Source organism: Phacochoerus africanus, chromosome 1 (assembly GCF_016906955.1).
Source record: "Phacochoerus africanus isolate WHEZ1 chromosome 1, ROS_Pafr_v1, whole genome shotgun sequence".
Lineage (NCBI taxonomy): Eukaryota > Metazoa > Chordata > Mammalia > Artiodactyla > Suidae > Phacochoerus > Phacochoerus africanus.
In genome coordinates, this window is record NC_062544.1 from 23,273,620 (window position 1) to 23,299,849 (window position 26,230).

General features: G+C 38.2%; 1 protein-coding gene across 1 annotated transcript in view; it reads left to right on the plus strand.

The window, feature by feature from the left end:
• The window catches only part of LOC125129055 (teneurin-2-like), a 283,126-nt gene that overhangs the window by 174,395 nt on the left and 82,501 nt on the right, over positions 1 to 26,230 (plus strand). Inside the window, exon 2 of the mRNA XM_047783362.1 lies at positions 22,763 to 23,062. Within this exon, the coding sequence (XP_047639318.1) occupies positions 22,837 to 23,062 (226 nt within the window). The 5' untranslated portion in view covers positions 22,763 to 22,836. The remainder of the gene's footprint in view (positions 1 to 22,762; positions 23,063 to 26,230) is intronic.

The following is a 26,230-nucleotide window of genomic DNA, read 5'->3' on the forward strand; positions in this document are numbered from 1 at the left end:
GTGGATGAAACTTTCTATTCCTAACTCTCTATTCAAACTTCAACTGAAATACAGAAAACTTGAGTGATAAAGGGTTTGTGCTTAACTCATAAGGTTATTCTCTTTCTCTGTTTCAATTTGTGCAATGAAAATATTTTTACAGCTGACAAGAACCTAAGAGGTTTTTATCATCTCTGCTGTTACTGACCAATCACAGGTTTCTGAAAATGAAAGCAAGGCAAGAATAAATAAACATCTTAAGGCTTGGATATGCAAGAAGAATGGGTTAGATTATTGATTCTCAAACATCAGAATCACCTTCAGGGCTTGTTAAGCACAGATTAGTTGGTCCTATCCCCAGAATTTCTGGGATAGGGTTGAGAATTTGTATCTCTAACAAATCCACAGATGATGCTGATGCTACTGGTCTTGGAGCCCATGCTTTGAGAACCACTGTGTTAGAGATACAGTAGACCAGGGTCAAACATGTAAACGTCAACAGGGGTCAAGCAGGTATGTGAATGATGAATAGGATCGAGTGTCAGACAACAGGAAATACTGAAAACTAGAGATCTGAAGACAGAAGTCCCTGCTGAAAGGGGACAGCCCCCAACAATCTTTGTAGATTGTATGTTACAGTGTTATTGGGTGATCTGACTTCTAAAGAGCAGCTGGAAATATATGTTTTATGAGTGATTTTTGAATTTTCATACATTAAGCACTAACTAAAATAGGGCTTAAATAATATCTGGGTCAAATAAATCTGTTTCAGTCTGAATGTGGCCACGTGGGTCGCCTGCTCAAAACCTTTCCAGGGGGCAGAATGTAACTGCCCACCCTACCCTTTACTCCATAACTTGACACTAACACAAACCTGAACATGCATCTGCTTTGGTTGAGTGTAGATGTTGAAGATTTTGTAGCAACTCCTGGAGATACAGCCTTCAATAACTCGTCTGTCTATTTTGGTAACAGCATTAAAAGAAGGGATAACTATAAGATCATGTTTATTACCACCTTCATTCACCTTCTTTGACTTTTGCCTCTCCTCGTTACGTCCTGGATCCTGAAATGTTTTTAACCAAAAACTTCAGTAGATAGTCTTATTATATCTAATGTGTGTAAGGGTTTATACAGGGCTAAAGATAATAGTATTCTCCTATCTTCAAAATCTAACACACCAGTAAAGTTAAGAATTGGTACCATTTGGAAGCAAAGAAGAAAGTAGCCTTACATGGTTTGCATTCTTAGCCTTTTATTTATCAGCCTTTCCATTTTCTATTTTTTTTATCAGCTAAAATGCTTTACTAACCATCTGGTCACCTACAGATTCAGGAATAAACTGCCAAAATACACCAAGAGATCTTATAAACACTTTATATAAAATAATAAAATCCTGGTCAGTTTATCCATCTTCGTGAGTGATTCCTTTAATGTATTTCTCTTTTTTTTTCACTATGACTAACAAGTATCATCTAGTTATGAGAGGCCATTATACAAAATCATTAAAACTTGCTTAACGGTACTGTGTTAATTATGCAATGATAAATTATTCTTTATTTCTTCATTAACAGTATTGTAGCAGTAGAATTAGCATTGTTTGTTCCTTTTTGGAGAAAAAAATCATTAATATTAAAAAATGAAAATTCTAGAAATGTAATGTTGTGGAATGACAGCTTTAATTTGATTTTTAAAATCCTATTTGCTTCTCCCCTCAGCTATAAAAGTTTAACCATTATGTCACTGTAATTACATCGGCTGTTTATCTCTTCTTTCATGGTTGTATCTAAGTCTGTGCAACAAACTGAGGGCTGGCATTAGACTCTGAATCAGGACACCTAAGGGATCTTACTAAATCTTCTGCTAAATTGAATCTAATAGTATAATTTACATCTCCTCTAGTTTCACTCTCTGCTTCTGAATCATTTTGTTATTGAATAATAAACCATTCAATAAATGCTTATGGAGCCCTGTGCTAGGCACTGCAGAAGATGGGAAAACAATCTAAATTAACATTCATTTTCTGCCTTGTCGTATTGACAATTTATCATGAAATTAGACATCTATATAATCAACATAAAATAAAATGTAATCACTGATGTGAGGTGGTACAAACAAATAAACTTATATACAAAACAGAAATAGACTTGCAAACATGGAAAACAAATTTACTTTTCCAAAGGGAAAGGATGGGGAAGGATAAATTAGGAATCTGGGATTAACATATACAAACTACTATATATAAAATGGATGATTGACAAGGACCTATTGTATAGCATGGGGGACTATACTCAGTATTTTAAAATAACCTCTATAGGAAAAGAGTCTGAAAATACATATATTTTCTGAATAACTTTTCTATAAACCTGAAACTAGCACAACACTATAAATCAACTATACTTCTATTTAAAAAAAAAAAAGACTTAGGGAAATGAGTCTAGCAAGACTGTTTGGTAAAATTTGAGCTTGGCCTCAAACAGTAAAAACACCAATGATAATAACTAACAGTGATCCTTTACTCTGCCTGGGATGCTAGTTCCAAGATATTTCTATGAACTGGGTCTTTAAATCCTCCCAAGATCTCTATGAGTTTGATCCTAGGTTTTTTTCCCCCCTTTTCTCAGCTGCAAAAACACAGAAGGCTTTATCAGGATAAAGTTCTGGCCTCAGGACTTGCTGAGTAAAAAACTCTGAGGGTGAATTTCCCATCCCAGCCTTACTGAGTCAAAAACTCTAAGGGTGGGACAGCAATCTGTGTTTTGACACACTTCCCAGATGGTTGTGATGTTCACTGAAGTTCAAGAACCATAGGTTTAGGTGAAGAGGACAGGGCAGCAAAATGCCTAACAGTTAACACAGAGGTTATGAAGTGTTTGGTCTTTGGTTCCATCTTTTCCACTTACTGTGTAGATAACCTTGAGTTTATTATTTAACCTCTTTAAGTCTCAGACTTATCATCTGTAAAATGGGGTTAGCAGTTACTCCTCATTACTATTTTGAACATTAAAAATGAGATTGCTGATATACAATCCTTAGCACAGGTCCTGATACAAAATAAGCATTCAATAAATAACAGCTTTTGTTATAGTGATTGTTATCACATCAACATCATTGCCATCATCCTCATCTCCATCCAGGCCAAGAGAGCAGCATGAATGAAGGCAGGGAGGAGAGAGTAAATAGTTTTGCTGGGCAGATTAAGGAGACCATGTCTCTCTTTTTTGTCAGAAGCAGGTCACAAAAAAATAATGAATTGACATATTAAAACCTCAATATTTATATCCTTCAGAAAACCTCTTTGATTACTCTTTCCCCACAGGGATTTTTTTCTTTTTCTGTTGTGCTTTCTTTGAACATGCATGGATATACTCTGTCCTGAATAAATTCTCTCTCTCCTTTTTTTTTTAAATGTTACCCCATAATTGTTCTAATTCGAGACACACATTGTGTCTCTCTGGAATAGATAGCCAAATCCCCTGGGCTCCCATTTCTTTAGTGTTCTCCAGTGGGAAAGTTGAACAGTGCCTGTTCTGGAATCAGACTGAATTCAGAGCCATCTCCAGCCCTCACCAGCTGTTTGACTTGAGACTGGGAGCCCAAGGTTCCTCGTCTATTAAATGGGATGATATTAAATCAAACTGTTTGTTTTCATTTTAAACAGAATTATTAAAATATTTAAAGTTAAAAATAAGAGTACCCTTGTACGAGATCACTGGAGAAATTGGAAGAGATGATTTAGAGAAACCTCTTAGTTCACTGCCTAGAAGATGAGAAACTCTCACTACTAATCACCTTTTTTCTTTCCCTTTTTTTTTCTTTTTTTGTCTTTCTTTTATTCCCCCTTTCATTTGGCATCTGTATAGGTAAAAAAGGACACCACCCATGGGCTTGTCGGATTCCAAAATGTTACAACTTAGCAGGGCAGAGCAAGAAAGCAACAATGTATATCTGCCAACTCTTTGTATTGTTCTGCCTAAGTGATAAAGTGTGTGCATGCACTGGTCTGCTTGGGGGTAGGCAAGATGGCACAGGGGAGCTAGGAGGGGTAGAGGGGCAAGAAGCAGAATTCCTGTAGACCTACTATCTACTTAATAAACCTTAGTGAAAAGGGGGTTAAAGGAACTATGTCTTTTGGTCTCACATATACACCTGGGAAGATATTCTGGGAACACTTCTAAGACACAAGGCTATAGGTTTCCTGAGTATGATTATGTGTAAACACACTTCTGTACAACCCAGTTATACAATTTTGGGCAAATCATGTTTGCTTTCATCTGCCTTTTTGTTTTGTTTTGTTTCAAGTAAATGGACAAATTATCGTAGACTTGTTAGCGTGTATGAATTCTCACTCTGTGTTAGGCTCTGAGTTCATGTATTACAGACTGGTTGCTCTAAGTTCTTATAGTACTATCCTAGAAAAGCGAAGGTTGTTATTCTTATTTCACAGAGGGAGATATGAAAGATGAAGACAGGCTAAGAATTTTGCTCAAGGGTCACAGATAGCAAAGGGAGTTCAAGCTGGATTTCAAAACCCTGTGTGTGAACTCAAAGACTGAACTCTTGAATATTACCCCAGGGAAGAGTGAGCAGATTGAGACAGAGAATTAACAGTGTTTTCACTTCAAACTAGAATTATATGGATTGTACCCACCCACTAGCTTTTACCATATCCCACTTGGATTTTAATATACATGCTGAAAATTCCCCTAAAATTTAATGCAAAAATAATAAATTTCCCCTCAATTCTGTATTTCCAATTCTTCAGTATTTTTATAATTCCCTTTCATGGGCCAGCCTTCACCATTCTGGTATGTACTCCCTTGATTTATAAAACCTTCACAAATACTAGGCAGTTCTGCTCCTTTTCCAGTAAAGAGTAAAAACTACTTCCATCATTTGCTCTGCATCTTTGGTGGTTTGGACTAGGTCAAACACAGAATTCCTAATAGCCACAGTGCCTATTGTAAATGTGAAACTGAAGGGCTCACTTTCTCCCAAAGTTTGATTCTGCTGAAGGATTGGTCTGAAAATGAAGAGATTCTTTTTGTATTTTAGATATTGTTGTTTATTTTGCATTAAAAAATGGAAAGATTGGCTTTTGGCTATAGGGAAATGTTAAATTTACGAATTCATGCTACTGGCCCGAGGGACATGTTTTCCCCATCTCCATCCACATCCTCAGATTCTCTCTCTCTCTCTCTTTTTGGTAAATCCTGATGCAGTTGACAAGATGGGGCATGCTTGAAATAATTTGGCTGTTTCTGCATATGGAAATATATTCATGAGTGATTTAGGAAATGTGACAGTTGAGTAGTGTGTGTTTTGTTCCTAAACTCTGGGCTGTTTTCCCATGGGGTGTGTGTCACATCCTCTAGTCCCTCTGGCAGCTGCAAAGGAACATAAGCCCTCACTGGCATCTTGAATAGGGAATCGTCCCACTGTAGAATCTTCCCCAAAGTGACCCAAGTAAGCACTGTGCCAAGATGTTTCTACCTGTATGCTCCTTATATCTGTCCTGACTTGAAGGGAGTTGAAACACTTCTGTCACCAGGCCATGAATCTCTTGCCATCTGAATGATATTATTTCTTCAGCAGTTTACACATCTAGGGCATTTACTGTTGCTGATGTTTGCTTAGCAAGTCAAACTGGCGGACAGACTTGTTAGCATCATCAGATTGTACCTAGGTAGGCATCTGGATGCCCAAGATATGTGCAAGGTCAGACAGAAATTGGGGTAAAGAGCTTTCTCAGCCTAAGATTTCATTATCTGAAACAGCTAACTCTTATATGAGCCAAGTACAAAGGAAAATAGTAGAGACTTTTCCTGAGAGATGAAGCTCAAGTGGATAAACAAAGGGAAAGCTGGGGGGGCATCATGGCCATTTTAAAGGGTTTTAGGGCTTTTGCTTACAGAGTACTAGGATATTGGGGATCCAGGGTGGGTTACGGTATTATCAAATAATTTTATTTCATGTCAGTTCAGGGGATGGCTTCTTATATTGAGCTTTCTGGGTTCCAAATATGTGAAACTATCTCATGTTGGTTGAAGCTGAAATGGAAAATTTTTTCTAAGGGCATAGAGATGTCTCTGTATCAAAGTTCAGAATTCTACCCAACCCCAGAAGGCACTAGAACTAAGGATTAGGAAATTGTATACACTATTATTGCTATATCTCTGAACAGCTGTTTCATTCTTCTCTTACTCTGCAAACTGGCTTTTGCATGCGCTTATCTGTTTATGAGCAGGGGGGTTTGACACATTTTCCAAGCTTGTACATTATACATCTAACTACTAGAATATGGTCAATTTCGATTAATGTTTCCTTTCCCTCCAAATATTTCCATATTCATGAAGAAGCTACTCTGACCAGTCATGTGCTCACCCCTGTTTCAATCAAACTGCAGAAGTGGGGTGGATAAATTTTACAGTATGGTCAGTATGTGATATTGCTCATGGCACTGACATGACGACAAACTTATATTAATGATCTGTGCTTGGGTCTGGCTTGCAAGGAGTGGGTGAGAAGCTTGGAACAGTCTCTACTTGGTTTCTTTCCACCACATTCAGCAGAGCTCCTAATTCTTTGGACATGCATAGTTATGTGCTTATTAAGGTAAAAGCTTAGAGACAGAAGTCAAGCCTTAGTTATCAAATGTATGATTTTTTCCCCTACTTCAAGCAATGGAGCTTCTCTTTTTAGTTCTCCTTATTACAGTGATCATTTATGATTGTGAGATTCCAAATTGTCACTAATCAACTCAAGGAAGTGTGCAAAATTCCTGGAAGGAATTTAATTCTAATTTAATTTTTTAACAAATCACATAAAAACACTTGGGGAAGGGAGTTAACACAGAAAGGGAGGTCAAGGAATTTACCTGTAAGAACTGGAGAATCATTCATTTTTTAAGTTTTTTTCTTACTGGAAATACAACTTCATTTTCCAAATTTAAATAGTAATTAGAGGTAGCTGGACATAGAGTCATATCTGATTTCTTGAAATCTGAGGTCATTTTTTACATCAAAGAAATGTATCTTTTTACTTAAAAAAAAAACTAAAGAAAATAGAGCACAGGGAGGAGAAACAAAAGGACATGGATTTTTTTTTTTTTTTTGAAATCTGGATTTAAAACCAGGTATCTGGACTCACATCCAGACTCTGCTGCCTTTGTATAATCTTAACCCAAGTTTCCTTATTTTACTGCTCATTGATTAATGAGAATAGGATGCCTAAATCAAATGGTTGTAGTATTGTTTAAAGAATTATCACATAGGGTCACTTATCTGGTAGAGTAAATGAGACCTTTCCAATTCATATAAATAAATGATTGAAAATATCCAGTTGCATAGGCTAATGACAATTTGGGATAAAACCCATGCCAAATTATAAAATGTGATTGGTCCATGGTATGGGAGTCACCTATTCTAAGTAGGGACTGTTTAATCCCATCTGCAGTTTCTTCAATCATGATTTATAGGAAACATGTTGCTCTCTTTGTTCACCCCCTCAATATATGTTGAGTTGTTATCCCTGCTCTGTGTCATCAACTGGTCCTGCTGGCCAAATCAACCTGTTAACTTTTGAAAATCCTGCTGTTTCCATAAAGTGTTATGAAGTCGTATCTGAGTCTTCACAGAAAATGGCATGTTATCCTGCTGGGGAGTCTGGGGAGGCATTTGAGAGAATCTTCCTGACATTGGATGCTGGGGTGCACCCTTCTTTTGTTTGCATGGCCATTTCTACCTTGGATCCTTAGCTGTTGTTCCCAACAATCCTGACTGCTTAGGGTTTCCAGCAACCTCTATTGGAGACCAATATTAATTTATCAAGCCTGCCTTTCTTTTCCACTCCCAGGATTTAAAGGGTCTATGTCTTTTGAAAGGGGGGTTTTGATGACTTCTTTGTGCCTTTATTCTTTCCCCCCAAGAGTGACCCTCCTTTTTTTTTTATAATCAAAGGCGAGGAAAAAAGCCAGATTCTCTTTCCAGGCAGTTGTACCAGAACACAAACATTTCATAGCATGAGGGATGTTGGTAATTGCTTTGGGAGGGAATGTTCCCCTCTCGAAAAATCAGAAGCTACCTCTATATTTCAAGCAGTTCATCACAGCTGTCTCCCGCAGAGGCTTTTATCCACATGTATGGAAGAGTTTACACTGTTGTAACATTTGATACTATATTAGACAACAGAGGGTAGTAGGCAAATGTGAGAGACTTTCATTTCCTTGAACCTCTGAGTGATTACAGCATTATGTTTCTGGTGAATGGCAGTGCTAATGGCTGTAAAAGTATAATGGTATACCTTGAGGAATCATTAGGAAATGCAGGAATGCAAGTACATAATTTTGAGATTGATGTTATTGAGTTATTTTTTAAATTGGCACGAAATTTTGTATTGGGCTCTGCATTTTCCAATCCTCCTTCACATCACCTATTTGTTTACAACCAAACTACACTACTAAGCACAGGCTACAAAGAGTCCTTTTAATAAAGGTTTATATAAATGAACTCAAGTTATTACCTAAATTCTTGCTTCTTATTTCTTGATAAATATCCTTCTCAGTTAGAATGAATATGAGTTTCTTTCTGGGGGGGTCTGTGTTCTTCTGGACCCTGAAACTTGAACTATCAACATTTCTGATCATTTGTTATATGAACTATCATCTTCTATCTCACTATGCAAAATAAGGCATAGAGGGCATAACAACAGGAGACAGAGTGATGTAGGAAAATAATTGATATCATCATTGATGCTTTTAATATTCAGTGACAAACCTGAATGCCAGAAAAGAACCGGCAAAATAGTAATTAGCAGGAGCAGCCAGGCAAGAAGTAAACACATATTATGTAAAAAGGTCAAATTTTCAACTTATTGTCACTAGAGCAGTTAACTACAAGTCTCCTCAAAAGATGCACAGCTTTGTCTGTAGCCTAAAAGTATCAATTTCAAATCAGCCACCTTCTAAGTACAAGTATTTTCCTATAGTTGCCTTGTTCTAGTTAGTGCCCCACTTTGTTCATGAGGAATGTCTTTATATTAATTTAACATTGATTTAACATTGTTACAAATATCTGGTAAGAAAGTTCTCCTCTGGGAGGAGGAGGTTAGCCTGGTGAGGCATGATTAGTTTCCAGCTAATAACTGGCCAGAATTTCAAACTTCTTATTTTTGATTGCTCCCAATCTCCATCTAGCAAGGGTTGGCATTGTGTTCACAAATAAAGTCTTGTTGTCACACAGACGTGCCCATTCATTTAAGTATTTTCTCTGGCTGCTTTTGTACTACAGAGTGGAATAGAGTAGTTGCAATAGATCCCTTGTTGTGAGGAAAAAAAATATTTTACTATCTGGATCTTTACAGATATGTTTTTTCATTCTTCTTATTATTATTACTTTCTTTTTTGGTCACCCCGAGGCATGTGGAGTTCCCTGTCCAAGGATCTTATCCAAGCCACCGTTGTGACCTGTGACTCAGCAGTGGCAACACTGGATCCTTTGTTTGTAGATTCTTGACAAGTGGTCAATGTCGGCCTCAGAATGATGTTTAAAAGGTAGCCCATTGCTTCTGACTTTCCCTCCTATCAGGAGCTAACTCTATTATTTAAGTCCTGTTTTAATTAAACATTTTGTTTTCTATTTAAGGAAGCAGAAGCTATTTTGAAAGAGAACACTTATCTTGTATTTGTTTGACAGTGCAGGAGGAAATGTGTCACAAAATTTGTATGAAAAATATTAAGTAAATCCTACAAATTAATAGACATAAAAATGGGTTTGGGTCAGTTCAACACCGAAAAAGATAAAAATCACCTAAGCCCTTTTAGACACTTTTTTTTTCTTCTTTTTTTGCTTTAGAACCTCTCTATATATGCATGGGCATATTAAACAAAGCTTTATTGGGTGCTCTGTAGTGGTAGGTTCGTGCCACTGTGTTTGTTGTTGGAGATATGAGCAATTCAGATACAGAGGGAAATTCTCTTATTGTTATAAATCCTTTCTGCATTTGGCACCTCAGTTCTTACACTGTGTCACCACTGAAATTGTTTTCATTGAGTATTATCTGCTTTTTCATAGTCGTAAAATAATAGAAAATATCCAGTCCATCTCATCCTTATGAGATTCACCCTAAATTCACCCTAAATTATGAATGTAGAATGTGCTGTGAACCCCCCCCCATCCTTATGAGATTCACCCTACATTCACCCTAAATTATGAATGTAGAATGTGCTGTGAACCCCCCCATCCTTATGAGATTCACCCTACATTCACCCTAAATTATGAATGTAGAATGTGCTGTGAACCTCCCCCCCACCCCGATTTTTTTTGTGTGCATTTGAGCACATGGAGCACAAAGAGTTGACATCATGCATTAGCATCCTACTCTCAAGTTTGCCAGTGGCTAGCTAGCTCCATTCTCCACCTGTTCTCTTCTCGCCTCTCTCAATATGCCTCTTTCACATCCTCTTCATATTATGTATAAATTCCTCTCATTCTAGTCCCTGCACCTACTCCCTTAAGATACTTCTACATTTTTTTCTTATTATGCAGAATAATTTAAACCCACCCCAAGTCCTCAAATCTGAAATCTCCAAATCCAACATTTAATTTTGGTGAAAACAGAATTTCTACTTACAAGGATATATACCTCTCTGGACAGATAGTGAGTTAATTATAAACAACTAATCCTTTTCATTTCATTTTCTCCTTATCATATGGGTTATTTCTATGATGAACTTAATATAGTCTGTTTAAATACAGGGCAAAGGGCATCTGATTTGTTAAATAATGCGTGATGTTGTTAGAACAGCTCACTTTCTTGTTCTCAGTGTTAGTGAAACTGCTTAATGCAGCAAAGGTTGAATACCAGATGGGGGTATTAGCATCTGAGTGTCCATCCTAAGAAAGTGCTACAATGCTAGCCCTTTAAGAGTTCAGAATTGTAGCATCCTAAGAGATACTATTTGGAATAGTAGTGCTATACTTTGGGGATCATTAAGTAATGGCCACTGTGGTTTTTCATGGCCAGGTGATGCTGGTGACTTAGGGCCGTGATGGGGATGATGGTGGTGATGGTGAAGGCTGTCACAATTGAGCATCTATTATTAGGAAATTCACATATGTCCATTTGACATTCTCCCATAACCTTTCAAAGGAGGCCTCTTACCTTCATTTTCTAGATGCGGAAACTGAGACCTTTCCCTCTCAGCTCTTCATCATGATGTCCCTCTCTGTTGTTTCCATTGTTTATGATATAAAAGAGGTGTTTGCATTTACTGGTCACTTGATGGGATGTTTCCCTCCCTGAGAACATCAGGATTGTGATGCAGTTAGAGACTTTCTTAAGGCAACTGCATTGGTCTGGGGAAACTGAGTTCTCAGACAATTATACAACTGATGACTGAAAGAGACTTAACACACCAACCTAAGACTGCCCATTTTTCTGAGTTACTACTATTTTTTTCTCACTACCTCATATTTATTTTTCATCCATCACCATACAATTTACTCCCTTTACCCATTTTGTCCCCTACCCCCCCAGCCCGTTCCTCTTTGGTAACCACTACTTTATTCTCTGTGCTAACATGTTTGTTTTTATTTGGTTTTGTTTATTTTATTTTATTTATTTATTTTTCATTTGGTGTTTGCCTGTCTTTTTTTATATATATATAATGATTTTTATTTTTTTCCATTATAGCTGGTTTACAGTGTTCTGTCAATTTTCTACTATACAGTATGGGGACCCAGTTACACATACATGTGTACATTCTTTTTTCTCACATTATCATGCTCCATCGTAAGTGACCATAGTCCCAGTGCTACACAGCAGAATCTCATTGCTAATCCATTCCAAAGGCAATAGTCTGCATCTGCTAACCTCAAGCATTGTTTGTTATTGTGTTTTTTTTTATATTCTACATGAGTGAAATCATTATGTATTTGTCTTTCTTTGTCCAGCATTTCATTTGGCATAATACCTTCAAGACCCATCCTTGTCATAAAGGGCAAGATTTTATCTTTTTGAGAGCTGAGTAGTATTCCGTCTTCTTTAGTCATTCATCTTCTTTATTCATTCACTGACACTTAGGTTGTTTCCATATCTTGGCTACTGTATGTAATTTGGGGGTGAACACAGAAGATGCAGATATATTTTCAGAGTAGTGTTTTCATGTTCTTTGGATAAATACCCAGGAGAGGAGTAGCTGAGTTTGGAACCGAAGGTAGGCCTTGAGTTCAGACAGTTCTCAGCCCCAATCTCTGCATGAACACATATTGTACGTGGAGCTACAAGTCGCTTAACCTCCTGGAGTCTTCATTTCCACATCTCCAAAACTCAGATCAGTATTTCCATGTCGCAGGATTACAAAATCAGTGATACCTTATGTAAGGAGCCTAATTCAAGCAAGGCCTGGTGCTTTGTAAGTATTCATTAAATGGGAGCTGGACTTGACAATGATTTTGACATTAGTGTTTGTCCAGAAACCTGTGGTCCAACACCCTCTACTTCCTGGGATTATTGTATGCTTTCAGCCTTCTGTGCAAAAGGAAGGGGAAGAAGGTGCAAAGGGCTTTCCTTCATTAGGTTTTGAGGCTGCAGGCTCCTGGGCCTGCTTTGCTGGCTCTCTGAGCTCTGCATGGTGGGGAGGAGGAGAGGGGAGGGCCCGTCTTTCCGGTTACGGTCACTTAGCCAGTGCCTAAGGAACAGCCATCTGTTCAGCTCCTGATCTCAGGAGGCAGAGAGGAACAGGGGAGGAGAGCATAGGGGCCTGCGTGTGGGGAAGGCGGAGCTGAGGAGGCAAAGGCTTCAGTAAACTTCCACATTTCATATTGAAATTTTAGCAGGAGGTGTAACCATGCTGACTTTCGTGAATGTTAAACAGTTTGGATGGGAGAAGGGGAGGAAAGGGCATGGAATTAGACTAAATACCAATCTGACATAGACTTTTGACTTCTCATTGCTATTCAAATAAGAATATACACAAACACACAAGCCTGGACCTTGATGGCAAATATTGAGACCCGCAGGGTGCATTTTTGCCCCTCTGTGGCTTTAGTTCATGGTGCCTTCTAGCACAGAGAAATGTCTTTGCATTTCACAATTTATAAACTGTATAGACAGAGGATCCTGGGACTGCTCCCACCATTTCCTGCACAAATGGCTCCAGGGACCCCAACAGATTCTAGAAGGCAGCAACACATAGCTCTGAAGCTAGCGAGCAAAATACAATTGTGAATTTGCTTATCCTTTCTGGCTCTGGACATTAACCAGAGTTGGCTTTTTATCCCCAGACATATCAATATAACAGCACAGGGGAGCAGAAAGCAAATTGCCTTTGACCTCTTATTTACTAGTGTATTCAATTACGAGGGCACTATCCTCCACTTTTGTAGATTTTAAACCAGATTTTCCTTGGTCCACTCAGAGGTCACAGGGATAGTCTGTCTCTAGATATTTTGGAGTGTATCTATGTTCAGACTTGTTCTTAAATATTCCTAAGAGGAGAGTCTGGAAATCTTCCAGTACACACTCTGGTATTCATGCTATGTCCTTTAAAGCCCTATTTGGGGGTGGAGAAAACCAAGAGAATAAGCCTGGGACTCCCTCCTCCTCTCTCTTTTATGTGTGGGGTTCTGTATTGCATTTCACTTGGTGCTTTAAAGGTTTTAAAATAAACTGCTTTCATGGAGGAGTTCTAATACACAGGAAAGGAGTCTGTGAATGCACTGTTTTAGGGTGACTTAGCATTTCTGCTTTTGGTAATAGGCACATTTTGCAGGGGAGTTAAGGATAAAGGGACCATGCATTATCCATTACACATTTTTAAACATAGAAACATGACACCTACAATGTTTAAGAAACAAGGAGACAACCCAATTAACATGTTATCAGAAGGAAGAAAGATACTTTACAGAAGCTTTCAGATGGAGCTTTTAAAAATACATTTTTAAACTAAAAACTCTCTCATATCATGCAAATTTTTACTGGATTTCTAAAATATCTGGAACCCAGCTCAAATTAGAAAACAAGAGTATATTATTCCTGTGTAGTGACTCTTTTCCCATACCCTGATAGACAGAATTCTTCAGACATAATTTGAAAGGGGGAAGAAAGGTGTCACATTGGTCTGTGTTCAGAATTGACAGAGTCTCAGATCATGTGGACATTTGGAAAGGGCTGGCTTTCCTGGTACCACACCTCTCAGAGGTCTGCAGTGGTATCATAACAGTGAAACAATGCCCATGGTGTGATCAAAGACCAATGATGAGCGTAAGGCAAGTTGAAACAACTGCCGGCAGGATTAGTTGTAACAGGGAAAGTGTATCTCTCTATTGGATACACCTACTATCCACATCTGCATCATTCACACACATATTTACATATACACACCGGTACAACATGCGCACACACACACACACACACACACACACAATTTCAAATGGGTTGTCAGTGATTAACAAGTCAACCCCTTTAAGTAGTAGGATAATCTGAAAAGTTAATAGTGAACGGTGTTACAGCTCATAGGATTAGTTAATTAGGCAAAGGCTTGCAGGCAAGATCTCTGTAGTCTGTTCTGCTAAAGTGATGGAACCCACTTAGGCAACTGATGAAAAAAGCAGTGTGAACACTCTTCAAGGGAGAGAGTGTAGAATGTAACAGAATAAAACCTCAGCATAGCAGTAACGAGCTGGCAGAGGCATTGCCATCCAAAGATTGCCATTTTTTTTCAGTGCCGCGAAAGGCAGAGGCTTGGGGAAAAGATTTATAATTTTGGTAACCATCTTTCCTACTGCTTCAAGGCAATTTTAATTACTTTTTAAAATCAGTCTGGAAACTTGCATTTCCCACATGAAATGTTGACCTTCACTTTCAAGGACAACTAGGCAGAGAGTGCTTGTCCATAGTAGGTAATAAATGCATTTTACTAGTTAAAGGGTGGATATTTAGCCATATTCAAATTAAGACCAATATCTTACTATTTAGAATTGTCTTAAGAAGAAAAATGTGCTGGCAAACACTCTTCTTATATTGTACCTGGCTCTTTGTAATTCTTTTCAGGGGCCACAAAAATATTTCTTTTTACTTTGTACCCAAATCCACAAATATAGTGACCTATATTGGCCAAGGAGGGTTTCAGTTGAGTGAAGCAGACTGTCTACAAAACCAGAGGAGTGGTAAGATGGTACCACCACTACTGCTGCTACTCCTAATGATAATGATGATAATTTAGAGCTTAGGTGCCCAGTTTAAAATTGTGAGTGACATCTCAAATTAAGCATTTTTTTTTCATGATGGAGTTTGAGCCCAGGTTTGCTGGATAGTTTGATTATTTTTTTAAAATTAAGCTCTTTGATATAGCTATAGAATCGTTTCCAATTTCAAGAAATCATACAGAGACACCTGTGGTACTTTTAGTCAGCTTCGATCTATAGCAACATCTTGCACAACTGGGGTGTGACATCACAACCAGGATTTTGACGCTGATGCAGCCAAGACATTGCCATCAGCATGGATGCCTCATGCCATACTCATTTCCTCTCACCTTCATCCCTTCCTTACTTCTGGCAAACATTAGTCTGTTCTCATTTCTATAATTCAGTCATTTCAAGAATATTATATAAGTAGAGCATCAATATGGAATCTTTGGAATTGGCAGTTTTCACTTAGCATTATTTCCTGGAGAGTCACTCTGATTTTTGTTCATATCAGTAGTTCATTCCTTTTTATTACAGAGTGGTATGTCCTGTCATGGGGGTACCTGAGTCTTGTTTAACCGGTCACCCATTGAAGGACATCTGGGTTGTTTCCCGTTTGGGGCTAATATGAATAAACATTCAGCTATAAAGATTTGTGTACAGGTTTTTGTGTGAACACAAGTTTTTATTTCTCCGGAATATAAGTGCCCAACAAGGCAATTACTGGGTTGTATGGCAGTTCACATTTAGTATTTCTAAAAACTGCTCAATTGTTTTCCAAAATGGCACTGTCATTTTGTGTCTGGACCAGCAATGTGTGAGGGATCCAGTTTTTCCATATCCTTGTCAGTACTTAGCGTTGTCACTGTTTTTGTTGTTGTTATTTTTTAATTTTAGTTATTCTGACAAGTCTGTAGTTGTATCTCCTTGTGAGTTTAATTTGCATTTCTCTAATGGCTAATGATGTCAAACATATTTTTATGTGTTTATTTGCCGTTGTTATATTCTATTTGGTGAAATGTCATTTCATGTTTTTGCCTATTTTCTAATCAGATTGGGTTTTTTTTTTTTGAAGTTTTGAGAAATATTTATATGCTCTCTATATATGTCCTTTATCAGATGTATGGTTGGTAAATAAGTACTCTCAGTCTGTAGATGATCTTTTCAGCTTCTTTTTGGGGTCTTTTACAGAGCAGACGTTTAATTTTGATGATACTCCATTTATTAATTTTTCATTTTATGGGTTATGTATTTAATATTGATACATATTTGATAAATATGTCAATAGACCCATTTAAGTTAATTTTTCAGTAAAACTAAGTCAATGTTGTTTTTTAGTTCCTTTTCTTGAACAATTCTAGCAGCATTTAGTGAAAATGCTATCCTTTGAATGCCGTTTACATTAAAAAAATTTTTAAAAATCAATTGGCCATAATTTTTGAGGATATATATTTTGGTTTTTATGTCATTCTTTAAAATTAAGCATCTTTTCCTCTATCGGTATCACCCAGTACTGATTCCTATACCAATATGAAACATCTCAAAATTGGGTATAATGACATTTCCCACTTTCTTCTTAGTTTTAAAAAATTGTTCTAGCTATTTCAGGTCCTCTATCTTTCTGTATAAATTTCAGAACAATTGCATTTATGTCTTTAAAAATATTTGATAAGAATTTTTTAATCTATATATCAATTTTGGGAAAATTAATACTTTTACTATGTTAACTTTCCTAATTCATGCATACAATATGTCTCTCCATTTATTTTGATTTTTAATTTCTTTCATCAGCATTGTTTTTAGCTTACCATTTCTGTACACATTTTGATAGATTTATATCTAAATATTTCTTTGTTTGGAAATTATAAATAGCATTGTGTTTTGCAGTCTGATGTGCATTGCTGGTATATTGAAATGCAATTGATTTTTATATATTTTATCTTCTATCTTATAATTTTACAAACTCACTTATGTTAGTTCTAAGTGTTTTCTTAGGACTTGTGGCATAGACACCCATGTCATTTATAAAGAGGGACAGTTTTATGTCTTCTTTCTGTTCTGAATGCATTTTATTTTCCTTTCTTGGACTAGAATTTCTAGATAGTAAGTAGAGTGAGCATCATGATAGAAGCTGACATCCTTGATTTGTTCTCATTCTTAGGAAAAAGAATTTAGTCCATCACCTTTGAGTATGATGTTAGCTGTAGATTTTATGTTGCTGCTCTCTGTCAACTTGAGGAAGTTCCCTCTACTTCTATTTTTTTCCGGAGTATCTATCATAAGGAGATATAGATTTTTGCCAGATGCTTTTTCTAAGAGCATTTACATTATTGTGTGATTTTTCTTTAGCCTGTTAACGTGGTGGATTATATTGATTAATTTCTAAATATTGAGCCATCCTTGCATGCCCAGAGTAAATCCTATGTGGTCAGGATGTACAATTATTTTTATATATTGTTGAATTATATTTGCTAATATGAGAATTTATACACCTATATTCCTGGGAAATATTGGGTTTTAGTTCTATTTTTGATACTCTCTTTGTCTGGTTTTGATATTAGGGTAAGTAGATTCATAAAATTAATTGTAAAGTGCTCCCTCCTGTTTTCTGGGAAAGATTTTATAGAATTGGTGTTAATTCTTCTTTAAACATTTGATAAAATTTTCCAGTGAAAATCATCCAGGCCGGAATTTTTTTTTTTATTTTTTTGGTGAGTTTTAAAATTACAAGTTACATTTCCTTATCAGTCACAAAATTAGTCAAATGATCTATTTCACATTGGGTGAGTTGCGATATTCTTGGATTTTTGAGTAATTGATTGACCTCATCCTATCTGTCAAATTGATTTTTGTGTATTTCTTTAAAGTATTCTCTAAGAATCTTGTTTATGCTATCAATGCCTCTAGAATAAAGTGTGTCTTCTTTCTTATTTCTTCACTCTTGCCAGAAGTTTATAAATTTTACTGATTTTTTTATTTTGATTAGTTTTGTTTCCACTCCTAATATTTCCAATGGAGTCTTCTTTGTATCGTCTATTAGTTTGCTGAGATTTTCCTATTTTTTTGTTTGTTTAAATTATTATACATAATTGCTATTAAAGCATTTTATGATGGCTCTTTTAAAATTTATGTCACATAATTATTACATTTTTGTCCTCTCAGTGTTTAGATCTATTTATTCATTTTTTTAATTCATACTTTGAAATCTTTCTAGTTATTAGTTTGACAGACTTCTTTTTTCTGAAATATGGACATTTGATATGTTACGTTATGAGCTTCTGTGTCTCATTTAAACCTTCAATTGTAGCTGCTTTCCCCTTACACTGCTCTGTTAGATGAAGCATCCCACCTCATTACTGAGAGTTTGGCCTAGAAGTTCATGTTCCCCACTCAAGTCTTTGCCAACATCCAAGGGAAGAGAGTTTCTGGTTAGGAGATGGGAGAGGGGAGGGGGCAGAAGTTCTGGTTCCCCCCTAGACCTCCACAGACGCCTCCCTCAGTGAGAATAGGAATGCATCATTACTCCTCCCCCATGACATCTTCTGACACCAACAGCCACCAAGGGGCAGAAGGACTCGTTTTACCACTGGGAGATAATGAAAGCCCTGACCCTCCACTAGCCCTCCTCCCATATCACCGGAGCAGAGGGGGGTGGACCCTTGTTACCACCCAGGAGGGGTGGAAGGCCAGCAGAGGATGGCCTCATTACTTCCTAGAAGGCATGAAAGTTCTAGCTCCCTTCTGCACCTTCTCTGAAACCACTGTTTGGGGTTCCGGTACCTTGCCGCTTCCTCAAAAGCATGGAAATCTAGGATCCATGCTTAGTTTTTGCTGGTGAAAGTGGGAGTGGGGCTATTGCATGTTCTGTGTTGTTTGGCTAGAGGAAATGGTTACTTTCTCAATGTTTTGTCTCTTATTAGGCTGCCCCTTTCCTAGTCCTGTGGCTGGAGGAAGCAGGCTTTTGTTAGTGCTTTTGTTGTCTTTTGCTGTTTCTGTGTCGCCCAGTGTCTTTAGCTCCAAGTCGGAGATAATAGGGCAAAAGAAATTTCAGTACTCTTCCTTGGGTTCTAGAGGCACTGCCCTTATTTTCACCTTTTAGAAGCGCCTTGTGGTTGTTTTAATATATGATGTACAGGGTCTTTAGCTGTACTAGTAGGATAAATAGGTAAAAATATGCTTATTCCATTTTTTTGGAAGTGGGTGTTTCTGGACTGCCCAATTTTTCATGATAAGCTCATGACCCAGATTTTAATATAAATTCTCCTATTTTCTCTTTTTTATATTGGAAATTAATTTTTAAATAACAGGCAGGCTAAAATGTAAAAGGTCTACAGGCCAACAGTCTGTGTACTCTGTTCAGTTTCCTAAGAAATTAGCTTTCCCTAGCTAAGATTTGTCATTTTCTTACCTCATTTTATATATATATATATATATATGTCTATCATATATCTAGAGGTGACATTGCTGACAAAAGTAACTACCAAGGGCATAGCCAAGAAAAGGGATTTTAGCAGGAAAAGATCACTAGGCAACCAAATTAGCCGTCAAAATGTCCAAACATTAAATTTCATGTACTTTATAAATAGGTAATAAGCTTTTAGGCTTCCACTTAGAGCATGATTTTTAAAAATGTGTATAAAATAAAATCACATGCACACACACATGTAGACAGTCAGGCCACTTCCCAAAGCATGTTGCAAATTAGAGGAGATAGGATTTCATGTGTTAGGGACACTGAAAACATTAAAAAATAAAAGCTCACAATGAAGGAGAAGAGAGGAAAATTATAAAATCCATTCAAATAGCTGATCCCCCCCCCCCAAAAAAAAAAAAACCACTTGTGGCTTTCAGTGTTGGTGTGCACCTTCTTCCACACCCTCGGTAGGTGCCAGAGGTCTTCCTTAATCACTGTGTAGTTCAAGCTCTGATACCTATGACTGGAAGTTTGAGTTTCAGGGATTCATACTGTCATCGCCATCGCCACCCTCCATCTTATATGCACATTTGTAACTGCTTAGCTAAGAAAAAAAACGTTTTTAATCATTCAGAGGAGAAAACACTGTACTTCTCATAGAGCCCCTTCCATGTGTTAAGGCAGTGTGATGGGAGTTTTACCACAGCATCTGTTTCAATTTTTATAAAGACTCTATGCAGTAAAGACTATTGTTTTCCATTTTCACGAGTGAAGAAACTGATTTTGAAGGCCAGGAGAGATTTCACAAGGGCTCTAGCTAGTCGGTGGCCATGGTAGGGTTGGCATCCAATAATACTCCAATTGCCATGCTCTTTAGCAGCCAATACTACGGATTCCAAAATGTTGAGATCACATGTGGGGAGTTAAGGAGGGGAGGATTTGGGACATCTAGAAATTGCAGTAATGTTCAGACACTTGAATTGACTCTGCAGCAGCAGAAACATTCATGCCAACCTTGACTGTCTCTGTCCTCCAAGAAGGTCCTGAGGTCTTGATTGGTGACTCTCAAAGATGCTTCTCGGTGTTCCTGTCGTGGTGCAATGGTTAACGAATCCGGCTAGGAACCATGAGGTTGTGGGTTCGGTCCCTGGCCTTGCTCAGTGGGTTAAGGATCCGGTGTTGCCGTGAGCTGTGGTGTAGGTTGCAGATGAGGCTCAGACCCACATTGCTCTGGCGTAGGCCAGCAGCTACAGCTCCGATTCAACCCCTGGCCTGGGAACCTCCATATGCTGCGGGAGTGGCCCTAGAAAAGGCAAAAAGACAGAAAAAAAGATGCTTCTCAACATCCTGAGTCAGCAATTGTAGGCTCCAGGAAACTGAGAATTTGTTTTTCTTTTTTAGTTTTTTAAAGAAGTGACTGTAGCAACAACGTCACTGTGGCTGATATCCTCAGCAGGGTGATCCTCCTTTTCATTGCCAATTGTCAAACAAAGTCAACCACGATTACAGGCAGTGTTTGATAAGTACAGAGATAGTCCTAATGAGGAGGGTTCTTGGGATCCAGAAGGACCTCTTGGTATGAATAGACAAGGAAGGGATGACTAAGCTTCTTTTGTTTTGAGGCAGATACCATATACCTTGCTGTGTATCCAGGCTAATCTTTGCTGTACCTAGGCATCCCATTGCAGCATGGTAAATAACCAAAGACTAGAGGGGTTCAAAGCTGCAGGTCTGTTCCCCAAATATTTCCTGAAACATGGAAAAGGCAGTGAGCAGCGCTAGCCTGGAGAAAAACCATCCTGGTTCTGTATTGTATTTGCCATTTTGTTTAAAATTTGTATTTGTCCATTCTGTCCAGGCCCTGGCCCTGTGGCTGGTCCATGCCTTTTCACATGGCCCATGAAATCAATAAGAGCCTATCATTTGGAACTTGGAGGCATCTAAGCATTTTGGTCATATTTGCTAGGCCAAAGACTATTGTTTTCTGAGTGATGTTTGTCTACGTTTCCAGGTTTGGGATGTCAAATGATAGGCTGTGGGGCTCGCTCTTTGCCAGATCATATGTTGGAGAGGTTTTTTTTTTCCCATCAGTTTACTTATTGTGTTCAGTGTTCATCCCCGTTTTTCTTTTCCACAGTGGCTCTTCCAGCCATGAAAAAGACAGCCTGGGCAGGCTTAGGCTAATGTTTATGTGGTTGTGCCAATTAGACCTCTTGTGCACAAGATCTCCTGTTGGTAGGTGACTAGGGAAAAGAAGTGACCAAATGTGTCCAAAATACATATTTGCAGAGAAGAAAAAGCTGATTAAGAGTTTGCTGAATTAGTTCCTTTCGTGGCACAGAGGAAACAAATCAGACTAGTATCCATGAGGATGCAGATTCAATCCCTGGCCTTGATCAGCTCAGTGAGTCAGGCATCTTGTGTTGCCGTGAGCTGTGGTGTAGGTTGAAGATGCGACTCAGATCTTGCATTGTTGTGCTGTGGTGTAGGCCAGCAGCTATAGCTCCAATTTGACCTGCTAGCTTTAGAACCTCCATATGCTGCAGGTGCAGCCCCCCCCCCCCAAAAAAAAGGACAGTTTTTTGAAGATTCATTAAAAAAATGAGGAACACTGTTTGCATGTTAAGAATGCCTTATATTATAATTGTCCAGACCCATCAGACAATTTTATTAGTTGAATGTGACCTGGTACCATTACAAAGCATCAAGGGCATATATTTATGCCTCATACACCTTTCTTTTATTTTTATTGATTTAATTTTGATATTGCTTTTTTTTCCTCCATCCCTTCTATAGCAAAAAGAGAATGTAATTAAACCTGGATCAAATCAGTTTTGCTTTGAACCGCTTCGTAGTAAGATCTTGCATTAGAGTGACAGACTTATCGTGTCATCTTCGCACATATAGAAAATCAAAAGATGAGTTATTTTGCTATTACTTTCTTCCCCAAATCTATTCAATTAAACAGCAAGAGAATTAATTTACTGTATCGGGTTCTTCTATTTAAGCTGATGGTTTAAGTATATATTAAGCATTTGCAGAAGAGATACGCAGGGCTGACCAAATTTGCCTTTTTGTTTTTTATCTGAGTCAGAGCATGAGTCAGAACTGAAAGCAGCTTTTCTTATAATCACAGTCTGTTTTTTGTTGTTGTTGTTGTTGTTTTCTGTGATGTTTTTAGGTGGCCAAGTGACAAGAACCCAAACTCAGACCTGACTTTTCTGAAAGCCTCGGCCTTCTGCCAGACCTGGGATAATGGACGTCAAAGACCGGCGACACCGCTCTCTGACCAGGGGGCGGTGTGGCAAAGAGTGCCGCTACACCAGCTCTTCCCTGGACAGTGAGGACTGCCGAGTGCCCACGCAGAAGTCCTACAGCTCCAGCGAGACTCTGAAGGCCTATGACCACGACAGCAGGATGCATTATGGAAACCGGGTCACGGACCTCGTGCACCGGGAGTCAGATGAGTTTCCAAGACAAGGTATGTAGAGCTGACCGCACTGCGTCGGTCCCAGCTGTCTCACACTCTTGCACGTCGATGACTGAGGTTGGTGGCAAGTGGGGCACAGCCCACCATTATCAGCTCCCCTTTAAAGGTCAGTTGAAGAGAACAAGGTTCTTGTCAGCTGGCATCAAACTTCTGTAGGTCAGGTAGAAGAGCCTCTTTTGTCATGGATACTAAATTCTTTGATCACGTGGTGGTTTTCTTAAATGTAGCAGACAGCAGACCCTTGGCTCCATGAGGGGTGGCCCTGAGACCGCATGGACCCCTGTCCTGTAAAATTATCTGGAATTATCTGTGGTTTTTAAACTCTTAACCTTGAAGCCCACACACAGGCCTCCAAGACTTCCGATTTCTCCTGTTTCTCACGTGGGGTTTCTTGGTTGTATTCTCTTTGAACAAACGGTGTAATGATAAAAACATATTTTAATCTCCCTTCCTCACTCCCCTATAATTAAATTCCCCCTTCAAAATATGGGATTTTTAATCACGAGTTATGTGTTGTCTTTTTATATTTTGGAGCACCCGTGAATGTGTTGTTACCCAACTTCACTGATATAATTTCCCCACCTACTTTTACCTAAGTGTAATTTCCTTGTTGTAATTTGATTTCTTTGGGGAGGAGAGTATTTTCTTCCCAAGAACTAACAGTTGGCATTCCCTTCATAGTCAGTATCCATGAGGGGTTTTGTTTTTACTTGTGATAAGTTGCTTTATGAGTTGCTGTAAATGGATGGGCATGTAGGCTCAAGCACCAACAGTGCTAAGAGTGACTAAAGTGACTCCCTGGTTTCATGTCTTGTGCTTTGTGTACTAGCCTCACCTTGTGGAGATTCACATAAGGACTTTGCGAAATTACAGGTGGATGCACAAAAATACAGTGAATGTATCAGAAAGGGTCACTCTGCCAGTGCCAAGTGTCAAGGCCCTGCCTGCTGGGTTACTGCATCATGTGTTTATGACACTGATTCTTTAGTTCTGGTTCTCTGTGCCTGTCAGGAAATGTTGTTGCAGCTAATTTAATTCCTTGTGAGATGCCTTAGTTTGCCTCTTTGTCCTAACATCCTGCTATAACTAAATATTATAAACCAGTGTCTTATGAACAACAGAAATTTATTTTGTGTAGTTCTGGAAGCTGGGAAGTCCAAGGTCAAGGCACTAGCGAATTTGATGTCTGGTGAGAGTGCTCTTTCTGGGCATATTTTCCTGTATCCTCATGTAACTGAAGAGGGCAGGGAAGCCTCTGGTGCCTCTTTATGAGGCCATTAAACCCATTCGTGAAGGCCCCTCCCCCATAACTTATTTACCTTCCCAAAGCCCCACCTCCAAATACCACTAGGGATTAAGTTTCATATAAAATTTTGGAGGATCACAAACATTTAGTCTAGAGCAACTTGGAATTCCATTCTTGGTTTCTTAGCTTCCTTAAGTTACTTTACTTTTCTTTATTTCTTAGAAAGCACTGAGTGTATGTAATACATACATGTATGTTAATGCAAGTCCCTGAGCCCAATGCACAGAGGGGCTAAATGAACCAAAACATTGGAGTTTGAAACAGAGAAAAGTTTATTGCAGGGCCGTGCAAGGAAATGGGTGGCTTATGCCCCTGAGATAGCCCCCAATATCCTAAATTTTCTGAACCAAAATTGCAAAGCCGTTTTAAAGGCACAGTGAGGGAGGCATGTGGTTAGCTGTTGCAAACTTCTTGCTGCAGAAATCCTTTGTTCTTGTAGTTGTCCACAGCCATCAGATCCTGGTGTTCTTATAAGCCCCCCGCAAGATACATATTATACTTTAAAGAAGAGCTAAAGCCCAGAATATCGGGGAGGGACCTGCCCCAGAAAGGCCGCATAGGGTTCTGCTCAGTTACATATATATCCTATAATCCCATAGTCGTTCTAAAAAAAAGTTCTCAAATGCTTCTCATTTAGCCTAGCTCCGGCTTTTATATTTAACAGAGTAGTCAACAAAATCAGCATGGAAAACAGTTAAAATTTTATTTCCATTGCACTTGCAGACCCTTGCAGAATATAATTTTTATTTAATCTTCCCTCTTATTTTCTGAGTTTAACTTCATGTAAATGAAGCAGCAAAGAGGGGGAGGGTTGCTTGGAAATTGTCCTGCCTCAAATGTCTTTGGTCTGTGAGTAACTTCAACAAGTGTTTGACTTTAAGTTCTCGTCTGACCCTGAGTGCATGCAGTGGGAATTGGCAAAAAAATTATGAGGAATCACAACTTAATTAGTTATAAGGGAGTGCCTAAGTTTTCAATATGAAAAATGAGGACACCTACCTTTTATTTCTAAGAGCATCTCTAATACAAGACTCAAATATTTTGAAAGGTGAGTCATGTTCAACATGGTTGAAAGCCTTTCATTTTCTGCTGTATTTTTGGTTTCAGTTGTGATATGACTGCATCATACACTTTTGTTTCTAGTGATTCTATGCTGAAATGTAGACTCTCCTTAGGTCTCATTAAAGGTATGTCCTGGCTTCTGAAACGTTGCGCACTGAGCCATAGATCCTAGGTTATTGTTGAATTGTGGATTTGCCTGTCACCCTTTCCCTTACTAATATTTACATAAAACGAAACCAAGTGCTTGGGCTTTTATTTTCAAATATACCTTTATTCTTCCTGTTTAATCTTGTTCCTCTCCATTGATAATAATGGAAGTTGCTTGGCCATATCAAACTCATAGCTTTGCAATTAACAATTCACACATGCCTGGTGTTGTTATTGAGCCCATATTTGTTTGTGTAATGTGTTTGCATGAATTAAAAACTGTGCAGGCCAAAAGTAGAAATGAAAAGGCATTGGAAGTATTTGCATATGCAAGTGCAATTCCTTCTGAAGACATCTATGAATTTATGCATGAAAATGTAGTCAGTCTGAGTGGATCTACTTTGATGGGTTCTAAAATTGAACTCTGCAGGAAGTAAATAAGCACATATTTAAAGAGAGGAGGAACAGGAGATACAATCTGGCAAGCGGCACTTTCAGCGTGAAAACTTAGCCACTCCAGAGAGGGTTAAAACAAATTTTACACTCAGTAATAACAATATTTTTTTAAATGTCATGCATTTCCCATTTTATTTTCTTATTCATGAAATCAAAGAGGAGGATCATCTTGGTACTTATTAGCCTAG